The 20,857-nt window shown below is 40.1% G+C and overlaps 2 protein-coding genes and 1 long non-coding RNA gene across 3 annotated transcripts; 2 read left to right on the forward strand and 1 right to left on the reverse strand.

The window, feature by feature from the left end:
* The first annotated feature begins 6,786 nt into the window (after positions 1–6,786).
* Positions 6,787–7,767, forward strand: LOC120113109 (G-type lectin S-receptor-like serine/threonine-protein kinase LECRK2). The gene has a single exon (XM_039133911.1). It carries the CDS (start codon positions 6,787–6,789, stop codon positions 7,765–7,767), a length of 981 nt encoding a protein of 326 aa, XP_038989839.1.
* A 5,964-nt stretch (positions 7,768–13,731) lies between these two features.
* On the forward strand, positions 13,732–14,377 carry LOC120112984. The gene is made up of 2 exons (XR_005514643.1): positions 13,732–14,004; positions 14,188–14,377. It is a non-coding gene; the product is annotated as an uncharacterized LOC120112984 (long non-coding RNA).
* Positions 14,378–15,001: 624 nt separating this feature from the next.
* Positions 15,002–20,131, reverse strand: LOC103699774 (G-type lectin S-receptor-like serine/threonine-protein kinase LECRK2). Its single transcript, XM_008781777.4, has one exon. The coding sequence runs from the start codon at positions 19,470–19,472 to the stop codon at positions 17,115–17,117; it is 2,358 nt and encodes a 785-aa protein (XP_008779999.2). The 5' UTR covers positions 19,473–20,131; the 3' UTR covers positions 15,002–17,114.
* Positions 20,132–20,857: the final 726 nt, after the last annotated feature.

A 20,857-nucleotide genomic window follows, 5' to 3' on the forward strand; every position in this document is an offset into this window, starting at 1 on the left:
AAAAAATCCTACAGCATCAGTCCCACATACTCATTGAATCTCTAGAGGGCATTATCGAGAATAAAATATCAGGAGGGTTGATCCCCCGCACATTAAGCTTGATGCTCGCAAATTCTTCTACACCCCCAGTTTGGTTCAGCCCTGCAGGACCATCATTGTGACAATGTTTTACAAAGCAAGCTTGAACTTATTAAAATTTCTTGCCTAAATATTCTCCCTTTCCTTATTGTTAATTTCAGATCTATTTATAGTTTGAACATGGGGAGCCAAAGCCTAGAGCTCAAGCTCTAACCGTCTGAAATGGCCCAATATGTTAAACCGGCCTCGCTTCGGCGAGGCAAGTTTTTTTCCCATTCAATAGTAATGACATTCTCTGACTGTTAAAAAATTATATAGTTGTTGACGATTTCCGCACTGGGCTGATGATTCTCCAAATTTTCATGGTAGACAATCTAATCAACAGCTATTCAAGTATTCATGATTCATTCGCAGATTTTGCTATCTGTTTATTAATTGTTCAAGACTAACTCAAGACATTTTCGAGAACTAGAAATTATGCACTTGAGATGCACATGACTGCTAAATATTTTAGGATTTTGATAATTTAACTTAGATTTAAATTAAAAAAGTTATGAAAATAATTATCCCGATCAACTTTTTTCTTACCAAATCATATTCCTTCGCCTGTTGGCTCGGAAGCTATCATGAGTAGGCCTCGAGCATTGATAGAATTCCTCCTTTCATGAAAGCCCAACATATTTTAACTCTCTTAAAGAGGGAAATCAAATTAGAATTATCATAGATATATTATAACTCTTGTTGAGTATATATATTGACCTATATCTGCAAGCAAAGATGATATAAATGCTTCACTACGAGCATTTTGGCTACTACGAGTGGGGTTGAAAAAGGTTTAGGAGTGAGATCCACCACATTAGATAACCGAATCGCATGATAAACTTCCGAATGCTATAACTTGGTCATACGATGTCTGATTGAGATGATCTTTCTTAGAAATTGGATAACTTTTTGAGATCTATAACTTTGGGCCAACACCCTAAAGAAGTTGAATCAGTCTAAAATTCTATCGTTTTGGTCTCAAAATGGGTTGGTCAAACTGAAACTTTTCTTTTCGGAAAAGACTTTGGCTGTATATTATCTTCTAATTTGTAAAGAATCAAGCGGAGATGGCAGAGTTGATGTAGAAGTCGCAATCTACCGCCACCTGTCGTCATTATAATATAGGTCAAGTGTATTGCCTTACGTGTTGGAAAAGCTTCCCATTGTAGTCAGCTTGCTTATGTGTTGGAAACGCTTCTCCCATGGTTGTTTGCATCAATAATTATTTCTGTTATAGGAAATAGGACTGCAGATTAAAGAGTAGAAAATTAATAGATATGTCCCATGTAGATGCCATACACTATGCTTGTCTCCATATTGCAAGTTCCTGCCCTTGATTTAGACTTGACTGAAATTTCCTAGGTAAACAATTATTTGTTTCTTTCTTCATATAAAATATCAATGTACAGGATAGACGCCATTAAAATTAAAATCTGTGGCGGTAGGGACTGTTCATTGATCATCTAGTGGAAGACCAATTGAAGACTCTAAACAATTGTCATCCCAGCGTACAATACTCTTAACATGGTAAGCTTGACACTCTCAAATCTTTGCCAATTTTCTTTCCGCTTCCTTGAATATCTTCGTCTTCATGGGGGCGACTGAGTTTTGACAAAGCCGGTCTTTACTTTCTTTTTTTTTTTTTCAAATAATTGTCTGCTACATATTCCTTGACGCTCATGGACCATCCTGAGTTGGAGCGTACGAGCCATGACTCGATCCTTTTTCTTCAACCCACCCACTTGGGGCCCAGGGCTGATCTCCACCTTCGAGGGGTGAGTCCGTACTATTTTTCTTTTTCATGTGCCTTGGGAGCAATTCCGTCGTTTTTTTTATAGATTGATTACATATAGCGATCCAGCAAGTGAGAAGAAGTTGCAAGATGTTGGGTGGGTTCGCATGATAATCCTGCATAGGTTTTCTACCTTTAAATGGTCTTATGTGAAAGGGAAATTCATAAAAGGCTAATAGATGATTTCCATAGACATTGCTAATTATTTTTTATAGTGTGACAATCCGATCATGCATATATTTCGTCTTACATCGACTATGCATTGGATAGATTTTAAGTACTATACAAAGCCAATTAATCCAAATAATAGTTGGAGCTTGCTGGAGGCGCACGGTGCTGTCCATTCTTATGAACAGAAAGGCGTTGACAGTCGTAGCAGAGTATCGCTGAAGCAGTATGGTGTTGTTCTTGACTATCGTTGGCCAGCAAGTGAAGTATGTCGCGGAGACGTCGTAATGTACGACCATATAGGCGGGCGTAGGCAGGCTCATGGATGCGGCCGTAGGCAGGACTGAGCTCGGCGAGATCGCATCATATGATTGGCGAGGTCGGCTTAGCATTCCTGATCCCGAGGTGCGATCCGCAGAGCGCCCCGAGTCCGTGGGTCGGGGCGCGTTATTGGACAAGGCGCCCCGAGCTCGGTCGGGGCGCATCGACGAATATAGGGGCACCCCGGGCTTGGCCAGGCCGCGTCGGTGAATATGAGGGCGCCTCGGACTTGGTTGGGGCGCGTTGCTATTAGCATCAGAAAAGGTTGACGCAGGTCGTAGCAGCGGAGAGACCCGTCTGCGGTCGGCTGAGCCCTCGGCGAGGTCCGAGCTCGGACTGGCTCCTAGCGGGATTGAGGTCTGGCCTAATCGGTGCTAGGGTTTATTTGGCTAAAGTCGGGTGGCCCTGTTGTAATGAGTGGGACGATCCATTTTGCCCCCCATCAGGATGATCCCTTGCTCTGAGCAGGACGATCTATTTTGCCCCCAATCAATAACTATTCTAAAAGGAATAACTAAATAAAGTAAAACTAGGAATAGAACCTAAAGTCATTAAAACTAATTACCAACTAAATAAGAATCGTAATAGGATCAGGACTTGGCAATGAATCTCAATATATCCCACTTTACATTTTTTTTAGAGTCAGAGGGTTCGTAGTTACGGATGGATGGGACGTGAAGTTCGAGCTGTAGAACTATTAGTTAGTTAGTTAGTTATCTCTATTTTTTGGATACCAATGAATATTTGAAATTTTATAATTGAGCTAGTTGATCAATTAATTGTAGTGATTTTATTGAATTAAATTGATTATTAATTATTATTTTAAATTTTTGGTATTATTTGGATATCGTTCATCTTAGGCTTTACTTGATCTGTAGGACCTCAGTTTAAAGATTATATGACCATGTCATATGGTTGATCTGGAGGACCCATTGTGGGTACGACACATTTTCTCCTCTCTTTTTTCCCTCTTTCTTATCTCTCCATCATCTTGAGTGTATTCTTGTGTCTCTATTATCGTGGAGCTTTCCTATCACCGTGGAGCTTTCCATGCTTGCTTTCTCTTCTGTCACCGTGGACCTGTCCGTGCTTGCTCTCTTTTGTGGTTGCTATTTTGCGATTGACCAAGTATTGGTTCAATGCCGTGGCGTGCTACAATGACCGAGACCACCGATCACCATCTAAGATTGTAGATTTTTATCTTTGGTAGATTAACATGACGGACTTTATGGATTGACCGAGCATTGGTTCAATAAATGTCGTGGCATACCATAATGCGAGAGTGTGAACGCTTGACCCCCAAGCACCGCATAAGATTCTAAATTATTATTATTATTATTTTTGTTTGTAAGAGTTATCCAAGGAGAAATTATATCCTATATCCTATGCATCATATAGGGATGCATCACACCAGTCATAAGCATTACTTTATTCATCAAGCGCTCATCTCGATGATTAACCCAAAAATTGAGCATTTATGATTGGCATTGTGCACCGTGATACATATGGTGTAGGATATAATTTCTCACAAAAAAGATCTAACTCAGAAAATTTATTATTAAAGAAGATTCTAAATTATTATATTGGTAGACCCCATGTAGACTTTGTGGAATGACCAAGTATTGGTTCATTGTCCTGGAAAGTGCGACCGCTTGACCATCGAGAACCATCCAAGATTCTAAACTTTTATCTTTGGTAGACTTATGTGGTAGGTCGATAATAAAGGATGATGACATGAAAAAGACTGCACTGACCGTTGAAGGTTCTAAATTATTATCTTGGATAGACTCGGATCTAGAATATTAGAACTACATTATTCACTAGAACGGAGAATGATGGATGACGATATAGAAAGATTGCAACAATCGCCGAAATCTATTTACACTATAACAAACGCCATGGGAAGACGTTATTCTAACTCTATTCCCGTTAGAAAATTTTCTCCCAGCACTTCTAAGTGTTTCAAAGTAGAAAAACATTAGGAGAAAACTCTCATTTATCTTTGTAAATATAACATTTGCACTATGGATTCTGTGTATATTTTATTTGTAATTGTACAATTGGTCTAGAGCGAGTTTTAGGAGCAGAAGAGCATACGGTTCAACCCTTCAAAATCCTAGAAGTTCAATATTTTGCACACTTTCGAAGTAACTAATAAAAATTTGTATTTTATTCCATATTCTTTCATCATGAACATTGTGGAACATTAATAAGAGCTTGATCTAATTTGGATTAGCTAGATCAGCAGTTCATAGCCTATTTTTTTTTTGGGAATAGATCGAGTGTTTTTTGGAGTTTAGTATCCTAAGTCAGTTCCGGTTCGTATTAAATGACTGATCAAAATTTTCAACTCAAACCCGATGCAGTTGGTAACTGCCGGGGCCAATTTGGTTTCTTTTTTTTCTTGTCCCATCAGCGAGAGGAATTATGGCCTCAGCACGACGTCACTGATGATGTCAGGTGCCAAACTTGTATATAGATGTTTTCTTGTAGCTGTGAAATTTCTTTTTAATAAATCGGAATAATTAAATATTGTAGTATAAATACATATGTGGAAATCAAAGTAAAATATTCAAAAAGTAAGCCGGTGAAAATGTTTCTTGCTTTAATTAGATTTTTAGTGGTTCTTTGTTTGACCATTGGAAAATGCTCAAGAGGACTCGTGAATGCACACGAAAAACTCCTCTGGCATCATAATTACTGATTTAGTAATTTCACGTTCAATTGACCTGCCATATTTGGTAATAAACATAAAACATGTTGAGTTACAATAATTTGTCCATGGGTCATAACACAATTAGATTAGTAAAACTCAATTAAACATCTCAAAATTCAAAGTAAAGAAAAATTTCCCATGTTTGCTAAACACCACCAATTTAATATTTAGCGAAGCTAGCTCTTCATGTAAGCAAATGAAAGTTTGAAACTGTCTGAGTGCCTTAGTCTTGCTAGGATAAATCTCAGAATTCAATTCATCAAATCCATCTATGGAGTAGAAATTCTGCAGCCATTAGTCCTGTAATTTATACTATAAGATCCGATAACAGCTGCAAATGAAGCCTCCTATGTAGCATGGACTGGTTGTCCAGGTGTGAGTTGAATATATTGAAAACCTTCGGTGGGCTCAACCAAATGATGCTGCTATGCACTCGGTAGATCTTGGATACTTATATAGGAACAAGAAACCTAAATAATACCTTCAAGTTAGTCTTTTTAGGTAAGGTCTAGAGTTGTGGCAAATAGTATAAGAGTGGACTCGACCCATAGCCTATGTAGATTAGAGGACACAGGTTTATTAGAGATGATTATGAACTGATTATGGTGCTTATGATTAGATTTGAATGGGTTTGAACATTTAGCTCGACGATGACGCTAGGGTTTAAATGGGAGGAGAATGTGAGGATTTGTATGGGTGTTTGTTTAGTTCTACATCAGTTATGCACGGAGTAGATCTTGAGTACTTATACAAGGCCTAGAAATTTTAATAATATCTTCCGATTAGTCTTTTTGGATTAGGTTTTAGTTTCTTAGGTTGTGATAATATGTTTATATAATCAAATATAGAACAATGCCAAGTTGAGAATTTTGAGAAACTTCATAAACAATTAAGCCAACAAAAGCTTAATTTGAGCTTCTAAAGAAATTCAAGGGCATGGTATAAGAGCAGTGGTGGCTGCCCAAAGAGCAAAAAAGGGAATAGAGCATTTCAACCTGCAGTGGTCATCGGTCGAGGTGTTGAAGTATTAGAAGTTTCCGTCCTCCCTCACTTCTTTTGTTTCCCTTTTGGTTGGAAGGATTGGGCAAGATTTTGCTAGCGTCGCCAAGGTAACGAAAGAAAGAACTAGACTGCGAACTCTTAAATTCTAGTAAGCAATCGCAAACCCCACCTCAACCGAGCAAGCAAATGCAACCAAGGTAGGTTGTCTACACCAAATCAGACCAAAACTTCTGGGCCTGAAACCCATGACGCCATATGGCTTGGATTTTGGGTTTCCCATTCCGTTCTTGGCCAAAGCAAAACAATAAATGCCAGTTGCCCAGCAGCCAATGGCTTCACATACTCCGGCCCCTGTCTCCATCCACCGGTCTTGGCGGGACGGACAGATTGCTGGTCAGGGGTTATTGATGCCTACTTGATTTTTCTGGGTCAGTGGTCAAAAAAAATAAAATAAAATAAAAATTGCCTACTTGCCTTCATCACACATCAGATTTGCTTGAATAACGAGCTAGTGACGTTTTGCCCGTCTAGAGTTGCACAGCATAAAAAAAGCCAATGGTTCCTTAACATTTCACACGGCGAAGAAGCTCCCATCTCCCGGCTTCCTTTGATGGCTTCCTTGCTTCTCTCCCCACTACTAGCATTTCTAATCGTAGCTTCTCCTGCCATGGTAATTGGCCAGCCCAAACAGACCAATATCGCCTTAGGTTCTTCGCTCCCTGCCTCCATTGATGCCTCATGGCTCTCGCCTTCGGGCCGCTTCGCCTTCGGCTTCTACCCGAAAGACCAAGGCTTCGCGGTCGGAGTATGGCTTGCAACCACCCCTGAGAGGACCGTCGTGTGGACGGCCAACCGCGACGATCCGCCGATCATGGATGGCTCCATTCGGTTAACCTTCGCCGGCGGGCTCCTCTGGAATGCTCCTGGCGGCCGGGAGAAGGTCATATCCCAGGCTACTGAGCCTGCAGCCATGGCTGCGATGCTGGATACCGGCAACTTCGTTCTCTACAATTCTCAGCAAGGGATCGTATGGTCTACTTTCATCTCTCCCACGGACACACTTCTACCAGGACAGAGCCTGCTGGCAGAAACTCAGCTCTTCTCGAGCATATCGGAGACTGATCGATCGACAGGAAGGTATCGGCTCATCAATCAAAAGGATGGGAACCTTGTGCTGTATCATGTGGACACATCGGATACCGGCGATAATTCCTACTGGTCTACAGGCACCTACCGGATCGGCTTCCTCCTTACGCTAAATTTGGACAGCAACGGTACCATGTACTTGGCCAGCGACAATGGTAATTTCACCGAGAACTTGGCACAGGCCAAGAATTCTAGTTCTCGGAGCGGAGTTGATATCTATTACCGAGTGACCGTTGATCCAGACGGAATTCTTCGGCTTTACTCGCATGGCTTCGGAAGAAATGGCAGCTCAACAACAGTGGTGGAATGGGCAGCGTTGCACAACCGGTGTCTTGTCAGGGGTGTTTGCGGGATCAACAGCTACTTCAGCCTCGAGAGCAATGGAGAGCCCAATTGCCTTTGTCCTCCTGGGTTCGAATTCGTCAACGCGAGCCGGATTTTACCCGCTTGCATGAGGAACTCCAGCCTCGGAGATTGCTTAGAGAACTCGAGACATCCATAAAAGAAGGAATTCTATCAATGCTGGAGGCCTACGTGCTCATGCTAGCTTCCGAACCAACAGGTGAAAGATTATGATTTGGCAAGAAAAAAGTTGACCGAGATAATTTTTTTCATATCTTTTTATAATTTAAATCTTAGTTAAATTATCTCAAGTGCACAATTTTTAGTTCTTGAGAATGTCTTGAATCAGTCATGAACAATTATTAAACAGATAATAAAATCTGTGAATGAAGCATGAATACTTGAATAGCTGTTGATTAGTTTGTCTACCATGAAAACTTTGGAGAATCATCAGCCTAGTGCGGAAATCGTCAACAACTATATAATTTTTAGCAGTCAGAGAATGTTATTACTATTGAATGGGAAAAAACGTTGCCTCATCTAAGCGAGGCCGGTTTAACATATTGGACCATTTCAGACGGTTAGAGCTTGAGCTCTGGGCTTTGGCTCTCCATGGTTCAAAATATAAATGGATCTGAAATTAACAATGAGGAAAGGGGGAATATTTAGGCCAGAAATTTTAATAAGTTCAAGCTTGCTTTGCAAGACCTTGTCACAATGAAGGTCCTGCAGGGCTGAACCAAACTGGAGGTGCAGAAGAATTTGCGAGCATCAAGCTTAATGTGCCGGCCGGGGATCAACCCTCCTGTGATTTTATTCTCGATAATGCCCTCTAGAGATTCAATGAGTACGTGGGACTGGTGCTGAAGGATTTGTTTTTTATAATGCAAAATGCTGAAAAATCCTTCTAAAGAGAATTTATCTAGCTTTTATAAATGAAACTTGTGCTTACTTTGAGAGCTGTGCAGATAGATGAATGAAAAAAATTAGAATATGTTCAAATCTGCATACGTTGTGATCTAATGATGGAGGTTGTGAAAGAAAATATCATTCTTTCCAACATTAATCATCTTACTATATTGCATTTATATATCTCCAATACGTTTCTATCCCATATTAAATATAGGTTGGATCATAATATTATTATTTTACTATATCAATAAAAATATATATATACTATTAAAATTTTGTATAATGATAGAATATCAATATATTAATATAAAAAATATTATAAGATCAAAACTTACTCGACAACAATAATAATATTATTAATATAAATATTATTGGTAACAAATACTTACTAATAAAAAAACAATACATATTAAATGGTCATCGTCATGTCTATATTTTGATATAGGTTCTATGATATTACCCAATGAGCTTAATGCGTAATCAGTACTGGCTTTAGTGACAAGAATCAATACTAATACTCAATAAGGCTCCCCATATAAGTTAGTAAGGCTATTCTTTAATACAGTTTTTTATTCTCCAAAATAATATATTTTACTAAGTATTAGTATTTTATTATTTTTATAAGGAAAAAAAACTATACCCCACACATCATGTGGTGCCCATATTAATAATATAAATTTGTACACGGAGTCTCTTGTGCAAAGTTCATCGTTCGCTAAGTTGGTAGCAATGATGCCTGTACTAATGCCAAGAGTTTCCATTTGACCATCATATTACTGTTTATTACTTAATGTACAATAGATATAAAACTATCAAAGCTTTCTATTTGTTGTATATAATTTGTTGCATTGCTATATTATATTTTAAGAATTGCTGGAAAGAAAAGAAGAAAAAATTGAACAATATGCCTCACTTGGGTTATATGCTAGTTAAAAATCTAAATTGATGCTCCACGATCGATGAAATCTTTTTGTTGTGGAAATAAAGGGTCCGAACTTAGTCCCACATCGACTAGATAGCGGAGAGGTCTGTTCCTTAAATAGGAGAGACACCCTTTTCTCTTCAGAGGCATCTTTTGCGGGGCAAAACCGTGCATTGGGAAGAGACTATGAAACCCCTTTAAAGCGGACAATACCTCTGAGAAAAAACAATCGCCTCCGTTGTCTGAGACCGGTGGGGACTGAGCTCTGGGGTTCGGAGGGATACCCTCCGACCTCATCAATGGTGCTTTCCGTGAGAGCGCTTGACCCTGGCACAGATCCCTCTATTGGGGGGCTATGTTGTGGGAATAAAGAAAACTTAGTTCCACATCGACTAGATAGTGGAGAAGCCTGTTTCTTAAATGGAGGGGGATACCTTTTTCTCTTCAGAGGCGCTTTTTGCGGAGCAAAACCGTGCATTGGGAAGAGACTATGAAACTCCATTTACAGCGAACAATACCTCTGACAAGAATCAGTCGCCTCCGTTGTCTGAGACCGGTGGGGACTGAGCTCTGGGGTTCGGGGGATACCCTCCGACCTCATCACTTTTCATGTCATTATCCATTGTTCTTGTGGTTAAACTTTTTAGCTAATGTGAATCTACCAAAGATAATAATTTAGGATCTTAAATAGATTTCGGCGATCATTGCAGTCTTCCCGTGTCGTCATCCATTATTTTCCATTCCAGTGAATAATATAGTTCTAACTTTCTAGATCCGAGTCTGTCCAAGATAATAATTTAGAACCTTGAACGGTGCTTAATATTGTCAGTGCAGTCTTTTCAGGTCATCATCCTTTACTGTCAACCTACCATGTGAGTCTACCGAAGATAAAAGTTTAGCATGTTGGACGGTGCTCGATGGTCAAGCAGTCTCACCAGGGCCGGTTCAATCCTCATGTGACTTAAAGGGGTTGCCTAACGCCCGGCCTCCAAATGCATTTATTATAGTGAGTTTCAAGAAAGAAAGGGAGAATAACCGGGGAGACTCAACGGGGGGGGGGGGTGTTTTAAAATAGGTTTTAGATCGACTTGGCCAAATGGCGGATAAGGCCGGCCATTTGTTGGTTGCGTGCGACCCTAATGGCTGCTAGCTGTTTGCACCGTCCCTGAGGAGGCCTTACCAGCCATATCTCTATGTGGTTCTCTCCTACAAGGTAGGAAATCGTGATCTCCTATTTTGATTTATTTTATTTTATTTTATTGTTTTTGAATTTGAGTTTGAAGCCGGCTGGGCCTGCCGACTTTGGCATGGGCCCAGCTTGCCTGGTTCTCACAATTATAGCATGAAGCACCTGTTTCACGGCTGTCGTTAATGGTTGCCACGACAAAATAATGCCTTTTTGGTAGAGTTTTGTGTTGGGCTGGCCCAAAATAACCCATGTTAGTCAAACACAACTATGCTCCCCTCTCCATTTAACATAAGCCCATTTCCTTTGTTAATGTAGCCATTAGATCATTAGAGTGGGGCTGATCTAAAGGTTGTTATTGTTGTTGGAATTTAGCTTGCAGAGGGCTGAAATGGGATGGTATTGAGGGAGAAACGCGACTAAAAACGAGAGAGTTGGAAAAGCTGGGCAGCTTATATCTTAGGGTTCTCTTGGAGCATTTGAAAGTCTATTCAAGAAGGGTATGTCATCATCCTTGTGGGTTCTCTACATGCCCTGATTTTTCCAAACAATTATGTTCATTTAACTTAATTTGATAAGTAGAAGAGGATTCTTAGTTATTTGATAAGAAATGGCCTATTGCTAGTTCATGAAATAAGGCATTCGGTTCAGGCGGATCCTTATCTACCAAGCCCAGTCGCAGGCTTCTGCGTGATTAGCGGTAAACTGTCCGTACACAAATTTATTTAGTAATTGTGGAGAAAATACAAACAGCATGTAAGGTTTACCTGGAAGAAGTTTAGGAGAGGCACGCAACTTTTGCTAAAATTAAGCTGAAGCAATTAGCAAATGATTAATTTGATAGAGGTAAGGAGCAAGGACAGATAAACGTTTCCACTAACTTGTTTCAGCCTTGGTTGATGTTGTCTTGTTGATGGCAAGGACTGAAAGGCTTTAATTTGGAGCAAGAAGCACGAATCTCTCCGAGCTAGCTTTCCAAAAAGGCTGCAGTGTGCCTTCTCAAAGTCTAATGATAAGCTAGACCTTCATCTTCTTTGGAAAATACTGTCTAGCTTTTACTTGCATACTCTTGAAGGTCTCCTCGATCTTCTTTTCTTCAGTGATTCTTTTATTTTTCTTTTCCACCCAGACCACTTGGGTTTGCTGAGTTTCCTGGAAAATAAAAAACCCAGCGTGTTGCTTTCTCTTCCACAACCTTAATGCTCAAAGGAAAGAGGCAGACTAGGTTACAGCCCCTTGGGTTGGACAGATAGGAGCTAACCCTTGGAATAAACGGGCCATCTTTATGTCAAGATACAAGCTAGGTGACCTTCTGTTTTTGACCGTCCTTCTAAGTCTAATTGAGAAGCTTGTACTAATAGTAAAAACTAATAGGTCAAAAACCAAAGTAGGTCAAAGACATTTTGAGCTCGGTGGTCTCTTAAGAGTTGCGCGCAAATGGATTCAATCTCAAACCTAACATGAAGTCTTGGAAGATTCGGGTTGGTTTGCCAAGTCAGTGTATTTAGGAAATTTTGGACCTTGAGAGAAGAAGGTTCATGCCTCCTTTCCTACCCTGTACCACCTCGATGTCAATATGTGCTGAAACCCAATACTTTTAAGTCATTCTTCTTGAGCATGCAATGTTGCTAACCCATTGCTCGAGTACTTACGCTTCTCTCCTCACATATTGGGGCCCATGCTGTGCATGGTACATCACACCTCCACTACATGGGCTTGATGCATCACGAACCATTCCCCACATATTTCTCCTATGTCTATACGATGTAATAAATCATATATTATATTATACTATTATAAATATTATATTATGAAAGAAAAATGAATAATCCATTGTGTTTCAAGAAGTAATCTAATTAGCTTAATTATAAATTAGCTATATCTCTTTCCACAGACCATATCTTTTTCCACGTCAACCAACCAAACAATCGTAATTGTATTTATGTTTTTCAACTATAAATTACTAGACAAGGTCCCCTTCTACAACTTCGATTCCAATTATAAGCAATTGAATTATAATATGTGATTATTTGACATGCCATTGAATTGCAAGCAATCAAATAGTCCCTTAAGAAGTTGGGTTGGCTTAGTGAAATCTTAATATGAGTTTAAGTTCAATTGGGTTAGATTGCAAGATACTAACATTGGGTGGGCTAAACTTAGCCCTCAACTGACCATATATAATGAAGAACTTCACAAGATTTAGCGTGCAACGGGTTCACTCTTAATAAAAAATTGGCATTAGAACCTGTAACGTACGTGAAAAGATAGAGGATTGCAGTGGTAAGGATCCTATTCCACTATGCATGTTCATTGAGAAGTACCATTGTTCGTAACTATATCGAGGTTATTAAGGTTATATAAATAATAATGCCCATGCTATATTACAAAAGTAGAACCATAAATTTTGAAATGTTTTCTACAACATTTTACATATCCATCGTTTGTTGAAAGAATCCTTGATCTTAAGAGATCATTGCTATGTAATTTATTTCAATGTTTAGAATTCAAATAGAACAATCCTCAAGTATTCCAAAAACCCATAGTATATTCATCTGCTTTAAATTTCAAATTTTTTTGTTTATCTCTCATTTTTTGCACTCCACCATATGCAAAATATTGTTTCATGTATCACAAAGTATTACAAGCCATCGGGCATAACTCGAAAAAGATGGTGCTAGATTTCCAAGGCAACATTGATTTATCATAATAGATCCACTGAAAGTTGCTACCGACTATACAATTACCGCGGTGATTATTTATCCACCAACATATGATTTCAATTTTTTAAATATATTAAAAAAATATTTATAGGGATTTTTATAACTACCACATAACAAAAAATAATAGAAAACAATGAAAAAAATAATGGTATTATTTTTCATGTCATTGTTTACTTAATTAAAAAATATCCTGTTTAGATCGTACATTCTCCCTTGAAGAAATATTTGGCATAAAATTTTGAGTTTTGAAAAGTATTTATTTATTTAAAAATGTACAAATATAAATAATGGCCATTATTTTTATTATAACAGACTGCTGTAATTCTAAACGATTTATCTTTTTCCTATATTATTATAAATAATGGCATAACTGAAATTGCCGGAAACCATTGTAACCTTGTAGCGGCCATTAATTTTGGATCTTGATCTGGAGTCTGCGAGTACCAAGATGGCCCACGTCAGCATTGCTGTGAGGCTTTTGGCTTTCGTCGCACAACCTTGCAAACGTCTCCCGGGGAGCCCAGGGGCAAGATTGAAGCCTCCGTGCCAAGAAATGGCGCCGTTGCCAAAGCAGGAAAGCCACGCACTCTGCCTCGCCGCCTGCGCCTGCCTGGTCCCTCCTTCCATCCGTCATCCCACTCCCGCGCGCTTCAGGTCAGTCGCCAATGTCGCCAGATCGAAGCCATCGCGCCTTTATATGAAATTCTATAGGTTTTATAGATATGAATCCGTTATGTGAATTATTATTATTTTTTTTGAAATATATCTATGTCATTTCTAGGTGATGCTATTACTCTCATAATTATGATTGCTAACGAAGACTTTCTTGTGAAGCAGTGTAATAGTTTGGTAAATTTTTATTGTGCATGGAGAGTGTTCGACAAAATGCATGAGGGAGTATTTAAGTTTGCTTGGATAGAATGATGATCCAGATGCTCTTTTGTTTCTTCCCATTTAGGAATTGTCCCACTGTACAAATATATGCCCTCACACCATGAAATGACACTATTTTCTCTTCTGTCTTCAAGGGAATGAAGGATGTGGCTGAATTGATTGATTATATTTGAATCAGTGGTCTGTTTTTCTTTCTGGTATATAAGAAAATAAGGTCTGAAAATGAAGAATTTATGTTTTGATCGGTAGTGTTCTGTCCAATTGCATTCTAGTGCTTCATACCTTAATGGATAATGTAGGTCCTGAAACTAGTGCAAAAGAACCTCCTTGTATTTTAATTGATTACCCTACTTATCTTTCCTGTTTAATGTTGCATCCTGCTTGCCTTTTTGCTTTCCAACTATATTGTTTTCGCATGGGTATCCTAATTTATCTCTCACTTGAAGTTGGCTTAAATTGATGACAAAGGACAGCGATTGTTGTGGCCTGGCGTTGAGATCTCATGGAATTTTTCCCAGTTAAGGGACCGATCAAAACCTCAGCTCACAAAAAATTGTAAAATGAAGAAAGAATTCACATAATTATACTTCATATAACCATAATTGTTAAGCCTTTTCCCAACTATCCAGGATCGACCTTACGGATCCTCATTCGCCAAGTATTTCTATTAGGGACATCTCTAATGTTATTCCAAGTTCATTCATATCCGTTTTACAACTTACAACCATGTTATATTAGGTCTTTCCCTCCTTTTTTTTCCACCACCTTCAACAAAAACCAAAGTACTTCTTACTGGAGTTTCTTCAGATCATGATCATACCATCTTAAACTATTTTCCATCCTTAATTTGTCTAACTCCTCCAACTCTACTAATTATTTGACCCTTTCTAGTTTTACCTCATGTCCATCTTAACATTCTCATTCTACTACATTCAACTTGTTTTTGTGTACTTTCTTATTGCCCAATACTTTGAGCCATATAATACAGCAGGTCTTACAGTTGTTATATAAATTTTTTCCTTAAATCTCCAAGGTATTTGTCTACCACATAATATTCTAGATGAGCCTTTCCATTTTATCCAACCAGCTATAATTATGTTACATATACCTTCACATAACTATACTTGCTCTATTTTTGCTAATCTTGTTCCACATCGGTTATTCGCCGACAAAATCTTGAATACTTAAATCAAGGAATTCAAATAATACCTTCTAGCTAGCCTTTCTAGGTGAGGTCTTTGATTGCTACAAATTATATCAGAGCGAATTCGGCCCATAGCCTATGTAGACTAGAAGATATTGCAGTACGGGTTCATAGAGGCAGACTACGGGCCGATCGCAGTGCTTGTGATTAGATTTGAATGGATTTGAACTCTTAGCCTGATGTAGACGTTAGGGCTTGAACGGAAGCTTGGTTATTTATTTTGCTAAAAATGGAAGGTTGGTTATTCGCCGAGAAGATCTTGGGTATTTATACTAAGATCAAGAAATCCAAATAATACCATCCAGTTAGCCTTTTTGGGTGAGGTCTTAGGTTGTTGCATGAAATAAGTAACGAAGATCATGAGCAGCCAATGAAAGTTTCGATCCCATTATTTTTGGATAATATTTTTATGTAGAAGATATTTTTTTAGGAATAATAGGTTTCATGAAATCTCAAAAATTTTAAAAACTTTTTGAAAAAATTGCTAGCTACTTAGCTTTTTCCACGACTATATGTTTTGCCGATAATTTATTTAGACATACAGGCAGGCCCTTAATCAACTCTTTTACGTGTATCTGCATCAATGACATGTCCTGTATATGCCCATGGATTCTGCCCTTGCATGGTTTTTACTCATTTAACCAGCAGCGAAGGGTTTGTATTTTTTTTTTGTTGTTGTTGTTCTTTTTGCATAAGGTGTCCTCCATATAGGGAAGGGCAAGGCTTTGAACACCTTGATGAATGATCATGAGCTACTTTGGTTAGCACGGGAGCTGCTAAAGATTATTGTGAAGCCATTTATCCAACAATTTGGCTTGAATTAGGTCCATGTAAGTTGAACGAATAGGCCATTTACAGCCATACTAACACCAGTCTCTGCAGCCTCGTGCCTACCATGTCCACTAACTAGATGGAATATTCTATACTGACTTCACTACACAAAGGTGCCACTTCATTCTAGGTCTCTCAAACTCGTCTCTAAAACTACTAGGCTAGCGGTATGATAGTGTTCTTGATAAGAAAAAGCAAAGTAGTCAAGCATCTAAGCAGTCTCTCACCAGGTCCCTAGAGTAATATTTTTCAGCTTGGTATTTTTCTACCTGGAACTCTAGAAGAGAATAACCATTAAAAAAAAACCCAATGGAGGAGTTTCTATCGAGCACTAATTGATGTACTAAAGCCCATCTCACTTGAGGATGGCTTCAATTGATGAGGAAAAATGGTGGTTATCTATGATCTACCATTGGGGCCTCGCAGGACACGATCCTGATCAGGAGACGACAATGAAAATTTCGGTAAACTACAGAGAGTCTCATAATGAAGAGAGGCCTTGCATAATCACATTTCACACATGCTCTGTCTTAGAAAATCTTCCATGAAAAGAATAAGATTGTAAAGTGCTTGAAAGGTGATATACATGCAAACGACTACTCATCTTTTACATAAAGTAAAATGGTTATTGGAAATACAAAGATTGCATACTGCATCATTAGGTTCCCATAAATTCAAAAACATACAAAATGACAGATATACTTGCATAAAAATGCAAAGAGTGCAACTTGTTTTATTCGAAATAGAAATCACCATACCTGTCTTTTTTGAATGGACAAATCACCATAGCTATCAGGGGACACTTAATTTGGACAGGCTTGGGTGCACTTGCAGGTCAGGAACTAAATCCAGGTGGTGGGGGAAGGGGTATGCCGACGTTCCCTTCCAGCATCATCACGACATTCTTCATGCTAGGACGAGAACCTGGTTCTGACTGAATGCACCAGAGCCCCACTTTCACAAGCCTATTCAACTCTGTCGTATCCACTTCATCAGGCACAAGCTTCTCCAACTCTCCATTCATAAAGCAGTCATGCACCCAGTCCAGAAGAATAATTGCATCTGCTTCAGCTTCCAATTCCATATTTCTCCTGCAGCATACAATTTCGAGCAATACAATGCCAAAGCTGTAAACATCTGCCTTCACCGATATCGGCGCATTCTTGTGCCATTCTGGTGCAAGGTACCCCCTTGTCCCTCTAATGCCTGTGAATGTTCTTGTCTGACTCGGCATCAACAACTTTGCTAACCCAAAATCTGATATCTTCGCTGTCCAATTTTCATCCATCAGTATATTTTGAGGTTTTATGTCGCAATGTATGATACGGGTTTCGCAGTCCTCATGCAGATAATGGATCCCTCTAGCGATATCCAACGCAATCCTCACGCGCTCATCCCAATCTGGGTGCCTGTCAGCCTTAAAGATAAGGTCTGCAAGCGATCCATTGCTCATGTATTCATAGACTAGGAGCCTGTTAGCACCTTCATCACAGAAGCCGAGCAGTCTTACCAAGTTCTTGTGGTGAGTTCTTCCAATTGTCCTCATCTCTCTTCGGAACTCCCTTTCTCCCTCATCCACCACCTTCTCAAGTTTTTTCACAGCAATGGCTCTTTCACCGCTAGGCAAGGTCCCCTTAAAGACAGTTCCAAAGGCGCCCCTGCCCAGCTCCTCCTTGAAACCCTGGGTCGCTTCCCTCAGCTCATGGTAGGAAAAAGATCTGGGTGCTATTCCGTCCACCATAGCTGGCTCTCTATTTCTCCCCATCCTTCTGTATCTTCCAGCTCGATACCTGTAAAAAAAGAACATAAAAGCAGCCAAGGTGGAAACTATACCAGCAACAATAGCCACGGACACGAATAAAATCGTGGCGCTAAACTTCTGCTTTGTAGCAATAACGGGAGCTGCAGCCGGGCCTCTATCTCCATGGCTGCTATCGGGCCTTCCTCCAGCGCTCAGGTTAACCAGCTTGATGAATGTTGTGGCAGTGCTGCCTATTGTCCCATACCTCATCGGAAGCGCCTGTTTGCTGCACGTACCGTCTTGAAGCAGAGCGGCAGCACAATTGCAATCTTTCAAACATGCATCACTGCATTCTTCCTTGCTTGTCACAGACCATGATGCAGTATAGGAATCGCTCATCCATGTTACATTCTCCAGAGGGGACATGTATGTCGTGTTATCATCATTCAAGGAGCAACCAATGGTCGTGATGTTTCTACTGCATCCGCTCGATGTGCTCTTAGTATCGAGATGATCAAAACCAGGCGGACACAAGCATACCGCCCGTCCATTTGCGGAAGTGCAGTAGCTGTTCACGCCACAGGTTCCCTTGACCTTGCACAGATCTGCGACTTTCGGGAATTCAGCAAAAACATGTTCTGCGTTTGACTCGAGATCGTGAGAATATAACCGGAAGATCCCATCCAAATCAAGCGTTGCACGATACTCTAGTGCCGTCCCGTTCCAGAAACCGCCCGTTAGATTGTGTGTGCCGTTGCTGTTGAGCAGGTACAGCCTACCGTTGTCATCGAGATGTAAGCTTTGGTAGCCCATTCCATTTGTTCCGGAGGCCCAGTAAGCATCCTCTGGATTATCTTGGGATGCCACAGGATACAGAACGAGGTTCCCATCAGTCTGCATGCTGAGCTGAAACCTCCCACTCGAGTGGTTGGTTTCTGATATTCTGGAAACGAGCTCATTTCCAGCGAGCAGCACCTGATTTGCCATGATTGTGTCAGTTGGATGATCAAAGGTTTGCCATACGACATTAAAGTTAGAGTCGTAGATGACAAAGTTCCCAGAATCGAGCATGGAAGCAGAGAAAGCATCGGTGTTTGCGGAAATCTGGGAGATGACTCTCGCTTCAGATTGTGGTAGGAGCAGCTCGAGCCCGTCATTGGTTAGCTTTAATGCAGCATCTTTGGTCACCGGTGGGTCATCTCGGTCTGCTGTCCATATCACAGTGGTGTTTTCAGGAGATGCCACGAGCCATATTCCAATGGAGAAGCCGGTACCTTCTGGGTAGAATCCGAAGGCAAAACGTCCAGTTGGTGAGAGCCATGACGTAGGGTTGATGGTGGGATGGAGGGAGGTCTCCAAGCTTATGTTGGACTGCCTTGGTTGAGCTGCTTCCAGTGCAAACGCTAATGAGAAGATTGAGAGGAACAGGATGTAGGATGTTGCTGGGGCCATTAGAGAAAATGACCAAGAAAGGATGGCAAGGGGTTGCGAAGATCCTGTGCTCTATAAATTGTTTTGTGGACTGATTGCAAGTAATGGAGGGGAAAGACAGGAACTGGTAATGTCTCAGCAACAAAAATGAGAGATCCAATGGGTTGACCCCAAGTAAACGCAGCGGAACTGCGAATGACTTGGCATCGATAATGACAGATTCTTCGGGTTGACCCAAAGTAAACACAACGACCCCGTGATTCACGCTGGTGAGCCCAGACGTTCTTTATTTTGAGAAACAATGGTCTGAGGCTGTGCCCCCACTCAGCAGTATTACATCTGTATTAGCTGGTCTAATATCTCTTGACATGTTGGTCTAATATCGCATTGCCCCCACCAGCGAAGGAATCTGCCTGATCTTCTTGACTGCGTCTCAGGCAGGCAATTGCTCGTGATGTTATGTTTATATGCTAATTGAAGCTGTATTAATTTGATTGCATGGAATTCCTGCATCTAGAAAAGCAACTGCATTTCCCGTCTCTCACGCTTCAGCTGGACTCTCATTTGAATCAATGGAGCTAAAGTGCGACAATATGAGTTATTCCTGATTGATATTTTGCTTATTAGATTTTAATAAAAGATAAATGCTATTCCAGAGTGGTACTCACATGGTGCCCAGTGATTCACAGCCATCATTTCCCTTCTTGCCACATAAAAGACTGAATAGACGGCTGAATCGAATGGTCTTGCATACGGTAGCGTTTGCTACAACAACCATTCTTTCTTTTGCTGGAATAATACAACAATCATTCAACCTCTCGAAAGATCCTATGGGCCTCAGTACTATCCCTTTTATTACTCTTGGAGATGCAGTGCATTTATGGAAACTTTTCTTTCCCCCTTTACGATGCTTCATGTAAGCTCCACAGCTTTATGGTCAACATGGCAAAGTCATTCTATTAGCTTTTAGCCTCTCGGCGTCATTTTATGGCTGGTCAAGTGTATCGCCCCCCGTGTTGGAAGGGCTTCTCATGGTTGCCTGCTTCTTTACGTGTTGGAAAAGCTTCCCATGGCTGCCTGCTTGTGGACCCTGATTTTAATGGATTTGTCCCACATGGCTGCCATACCTTCTCTTGATATTGCAAGTCGTAGTCGTTGCCCTTCATTTGTGCAAGACTGAAATTTCCCAAGTCCTTTTTTTTTTTTATCTTCATGTAAAATATCAATGTGCTATGCCATGCAACCATAGGATTAACGTTCTCGAAATTAAAATTTGTGGTAGTCGGGACTGTTTATTGATCATCTAGTGGACGACCAACTGAAGACTCTAAACACTTGTTATAACTTATACGGGCCTACAATACTCTAACACGATAAGCTTGACGCTCTCAAATCTTTTGCTAATT

The sequence above is a fragment of the Phoenix dactylifera genome, chromosome 14, assembly GCF_009389715.1.
Source record: "Phoenix dactylifera cultivar Barhee BC4 chromosome 14, palm_55x_up_171113_PBpolish2nd_filt_p, whole genome shotgun sequence".
Lineage (NCBI taxonomy): Eukaryota > Viridiplantae > Streptophyta > Magnoliopsida > Arecales > Arecaceae > Phoenix > Phoenix dactylifera.

Bases quoted from the DNA above. Each gene is read 5' to 3' on its own strand.
- LOC120113109 (XM_039133911.1), top strand. From the start codon at position 6,787: ATGGTAATTGGCCAGCCCAAACAGACCAATATCGCCTTAGGTTCTTCG.
- LOC103699774 (XM_008781777.4), bottom strand. From the start codon at position 19,472: ATGGCCCCAGCAACATCCTACATCCTGTTCCTCTCAATCTTCTCATTA.